Raw genomic sequence first — 5,194 nt, forward strand, 5'->3', positions numbered from 1 at the left:
CCGCGGCAGCAGCAGCGTGTGCACCGTCGCCTTGGGGAACTTGTCGTGGATGAGCACAAAGTCGGCCGAGTGCGCAATGACCACCGAGGCCGGGAACGAGCCCGGGTCGCCGAGGTAGGCGCCGAGACCCATGCGGTTCTTGAATGGGCTGGCGCCGGCGGGAGGTGGTGGTGGTTTCTTCTTGGGCGCCATGAGCGCGCTGACTTTATTTGGCATGTTTGGTGAGTTTGGGGAGGGCGGGCGTGAGAGGGGGGGTGCACGTACAGGCGTTTTTACGCTTCTCCCGAGGAGCGGATGGGGACGCGCTTTGCATCTCCTCTTTGGTGAGAGCCTCGTGCGAGCTCGACTCCGGGTCGGTCATGGTGCTCGCTTATGCAATGGTGAGGCTGGGGGATCTGTATGTTGAGGAAGGAGTCCAAGTTCACGAGTCGCCACTTAACTAGGTAGGTAGGTAGGCGGCGCTGCCTGATGCAGGAACTAAGTAAGCCTAGGCTCCAGCCCGACTGCATACTAATATACAGACAGTTCTTCAACCACTCTGCATTCAACCATCTGTTTGTTCTTGACTCGTGTATATTCAAATCATGCATTGTATTTTCTTTATACCCATAATCCTCTTTCCGTCCATTTCTAAACAACAATGTATAGTGACAAACACCACCATCTACGCATCTAAACCGTCTAGTTCAATCAGTTTCGTCACCAGCTTAATCACCTCGTTGCCGCGCAGGTCCAAGCCCGGCTTCTCTACCTTTTCCGCAATCAAATCGTCCACCATGCCGCGCAGCCGCGCGACCAGGACGCCGATGCGCGCCCACCCGCGCAGCCTCAACCAGCCATCCACCAGCAGACCGCGGCCGAGCGTATCGAGCTCAATCGGGCCGGAGAACATGAGGAGAGTGTACACGTTGAATGCTGTTCCTGATTAGCTTGTTTTCTCTTGATGATTCGCCCTGTCGCAACTTACGGGAAAGATCCCGGATAAACACCTTGGACGTGGCAATGATGGAAAAGTACGCCATGTACGCCGCATGCCCCGAAAACCCCTGGCTGTCAAAAATGGTGCTGCTCGGGTGCACAAACACGCGCCCGTTTTCCTGGTTAAAGTACTTTATCGACCGCGCTTCCGGGTCCAGCTCGACCGCGCCCGACATGGAGCTGGCAAACTTCTTGTCTGGGTACTGGATCCGCGCAATCTGCGGCGTAAATGCCGACGCGATGAGCGCGCGCAGCAGCTGCGAGTTCCTTTTGCCGCCACCGCCACCACCGGTATCGCTTGCCATCGTATCCTCTTCCGCAGCCGCTGCCTCTTTGGGCGACACGAGGCCCATCTCGGCCAGCGCCGTGTAGTACTGCGATTTGGTATTGGAAATATCCGACAAGGTGAGATGCGAGAGGAAGTTGTCGTCGCAAAAGGCGCGCACCTGCTTCATAGGAATCCGGTCGCGCATCAGGCTCTTCCACTCCGTATACGCCGCCAGGTCCGTCAGCAAATCGCCGTCGCCGGCAAAGAAGCGCATGCGGGCCTCCTTGGCCGCCTCACGCTTGTCCTGGGGCGAGAGAAACGGGCTTCGCGTGCTGAGAATGGCGGCCACGGTGACACAGTCGTCCAGGCAGCCGAAGATGGCGCCAAACACCATGAGCTTACCGCAGCGCAGGTCGGCCGGCAACATGGCTAGCTGTTGGCCCATGGCCGTGAGCTCGTCGCCGTCCAGCGCGCCCATGCGTCGGAGCAGCTTCATGGCACCCTCAATCGCCATGGCTTCCGGCGGCGTCGGCGACCGGCCGAGGAAGCGGGCGACATCGCGCATGCCCATGGCGCGCACCGACAGGCACAGCTGCTCCAGCGGTACGCGGCGGATTTCCGGCTCGGGCCGCTCCGCCATTTGGTTCTCGAGGTTTTGGGTATACAATTTGTAGCACTTGCCGTCCTGGACACGACCAGCACGACCGCGGCGCTGCTTGCAGGCAGCGCGCGACGCCCACGTCTCCTCGAGCTTGCGCATGTTGTTGCCCGGGTCGAAACTCGTCTCCTTGACCTTGCCGCTGTCAATGACGGCGACAATGTCGTCAATGGTAATGGACGTCTCGGCAACGTTGGTAGCCACGACGACCTTGCGCTTGCCGTGGGGGGCGCTGGCAAAGACACGCTTCTGCTCGCGCGTTTCGAGCGAGGCGTGCAGCGGGAGCACGTGCAGCGACGGGATCGCTTGCAGGGCCCGACACGCCTGGCCAATCTCGCCCACGCCGGGGAGGAAGATGAGGATGCCGCCGCGGTTCTTGTCGTAGGTGAGCTCGTAGTCGATGGCCTTGACCGCCTCCACGATGAGATTGTAGTTGATACGATGGCCAAGCTTCTGGATGATCTTGCCCATGAGCTCATCGCCGATGAATCCGCCGTCGGGAGTGTCGGCGTTGTATCCTGTCATGCGAATCACATCATCCAGGAAAAAGTTGTCGACAGGGAACGTCCTGCCTTCGATTTCGACGGCGCCAACTCTCAGCCCTTCCGACGCAAAGTAGTTTATAAACGAAGCAGCATCCAGTGTAGCAGACATGAGAATCAGCTTCAGGGCATCCTTTTTGATACGCATCACTTCGCGAATCAAGTTGAGCAGGAAATCAGTATCCAGACTTCGCTCGTGGACCTCGTCGACAATGACGTGGCTCACATCGGCAAGAGAGGCCACCACATCTTCCACGCGTCCACCAGACGTTTGCAGACGGCGGAGCAGAATACCAGTCGTCATGAATGTGATTCTCGTATCCCTCGACTGCCGCGATTCGCCACGAATTGCATAACCGACTTCTTGTCCCACACGTACGCATCGCTCTTCAGCAACACGGTCCGCGAGACCAAGTGCCGAGATACGGCGCGGCTGCGTCACCAACATGTTGGCGCAGTTGCCCAGGCCTTGGTCGTACAAGTCATCGAGAATAAACTGTACCGACTGCGTGGATTTGCCAGAACCCGTCTCGCCGCTGATGATGGTGACATGGTTGTCCATGACTGTCTGCACAATCTTTTGGCGCATCTGCCACGCAGGCAATTTTTGTCTCTTGCTGAGCATGTCCTTGTACGCTGAGGCTTCTTGGCGCCTGATCCAGGCCTCCCTGCTGCGCGCATCGGCGTTCCGTCGGATCGGTCCGGCATTGGTGCGCATTCGTTTTCTCGACTTGACCGCATCACCTGGCTTCTGCTCCGACGCGGCCGACGACACTGCGGAAATGTCGACCAGCTTTCCGGGATCTTCTACTATGCCGTTGATGTTTTGCTGGATCCAATCCAATACTAGGTACACCTTCATTGGCTCTTCTCGTAGTGACGAATCCATGTACTCCAGTGCCTTGCGCATGATGCTCAACTTGATGTAGGAAGGCAGATTGGCAAGGATCCCGAGGATCAGCGTGTCTGGATAGTTTGAGCCTCGTCGCACTTGCAGCGAAGCTTCTACCTGGTGAGGCGGATTCTTCACGGGCTCGAGCTGGATCCTGACCGTGTCCGCATCCTCTCTTGAAAAGAGAGGTCCGTACATTGCTTCCAGGCTCTCCATCTCTTCGCGCCACTGCTCCTCCGGCGATCCCATGTCCAAAAAGTCAAGCGACTCTTCTCCGCCCTCGCTGCCTTCTTTGGGCCGCGAAAAGAGAAGAGTCTGCAGTGCCTCTGCCGTTTTGCCCTCATCACCGCCAACCTGATCATACACTCTTGCGCAAAGCTCCAGCGAGTACCCATTCTTTGAGAGGCGTTGTATCGTACCGTCCCTCTTAAGATCGTTGGTTCCAATCGTCACACCAGCGGCATACTTCTCAGGCAATGCCCACCGCGGCAGGTCGTCCTCGGGGACATGGATGAGGAGCCACTCCAGCGTCTCCTCTCGGTCTTTGCAATACTCGACAGCTTCGGCGACGTGGCTTTTGCGGAAGCCAATGCCAACTTTGCACAGCTCTGCCATGACACTCTCTTTTTGAGCCCTAGACATTTGTATCCCATACGGATTCCACGAGACACCCTTGCGCAAGAGGTTTTCCAACTGCGATCGCGTCTGCCGCCCCATTTCCACGTTGGGCGCATTCGTCCAGCCCCTCATCATGTTAAATCCCCTATCACCGCCGCCGCCGCCGTGGCCGCCGCTGCCCCCTCCACCTCCTGCATTGCTCAGAAGCACCAGGCCCGCCGCACCAGGCATCTCCTTGGCCTTGGCCTTGAGCGCATCGGCCTCCTTGCGCTTCTTTTCCACGGCCGCTTTCGCTTCCTGCCGCTCATGGAATGTTTTAAAGGGATCCGCGTCGTAGATCCAGCCCTTGCCGTCCTTGACATCCAGCGCTTTCAGCGCCTGAAAGTCCTTCCAGAGCGCCTTGTGGTCCGGCGGCAGCACCATGTGCTTGTTCTGCATGCTGCAGACACGAAAGAGCGCATACGTCGCCGCCGCATGCTTGGCCTCTATCGCCGTGTCACGCATGATGAGGTGCTTGTGCGTTGGTGGTATCTTGAACGGCTCCAGCTTCGTCGTCAGCTGCGTCTTGGGGTCCTTGGCGCTGAGCGTGACAAACACGGAGAAGCCATCAGGTGTCTTGCGCGTGTCGTAGTCTGGGCGATCCCATTTTTGCTTTTGACAGTACTCGCTCAAAAGATTCACCGGTAGCTTGCCAGTCCACGACGAACCACCGATGAGCTGCTTGACGGTCGGTTTGGGAGGACCGACTGGACCGAGCTCAGGGGGAATCGCCGCCTCCGGTTTGGCACCCTTTTTACCCTTTCCGCCATCCTTCGCCACAGTAGCCGGAGGATCAGCAGCTTTGACCGGCTCCGTGGCCTTAGCTTTGCCCCTTTTCACCATGGTGGGTGGGTGGCTTTGGGTTGTGGGAGCTGTCTCGTCGGCCGACAGAATTTTCTGCTCGGCTCAGGCTGCCATGGGTTCCTTCCCTCCCAAGGCAGGATCCGCAACCTGACTGCTTAGATTATGAAGCTTCGGTCTCCTATTTGCGGATTATAGGCCGACTAAGCTTGAGACGACGTGCTGACAAGGCTTGTGGCGAGGAAATCGCTGTCCGCCTGGTACACCTCTACGGCGACATCTACACCAGTCGCCCCACATGCACTGTCTTAGAACACCTTTAGTTAGTCGATGTCGGACAGCCATTCAACGAGAGGTGTGTACAGATTTCAACTTGAATAAATCTTGGAATTTTCTAC

General features: G+C 57.7%; 1 protein-coding gene across 1 annotated transcript; it reads right to left on the reverse strand.

Annotated features, from left to right (window-relative positions):
- Window positions 1-664: 664 nt before the first annotated feature.
- On the reverse strand, window positions 665-4,838 carry CCM_05600 (DEAD/DEAH box helicase; the record flags this gene model as incomplete). Its single annotated transcript, XM_006670744.1, has 2 exons — window positions 665-921; window positions 968-4,838. The coding sequence occupies 2 exons, from the start codon at window positions 4,836-4,838 to the stop codon at window positions 665-667; spliced, it is 4,128 nt and encodes a 1,375-aa protein (XP_006670807.1).
- Between the last annotated feature and the right edge of the window lie 356 nt (window positions 4,839-5,194).

Source organism: Cordyceps militaris (assembly GCF_000225605.1).
Source record: "Cordyceps militaris CM01 unplaced genomic scaffold CCM_S00004, whole genome shotgun sequence".
Lineage (NCBI taxonomy): Eukaryota > Fungi > Ascomycota > Sordariomycetes > Hypocreales > Cordycipitaceae > Cordyceps > Cordyceps militaris.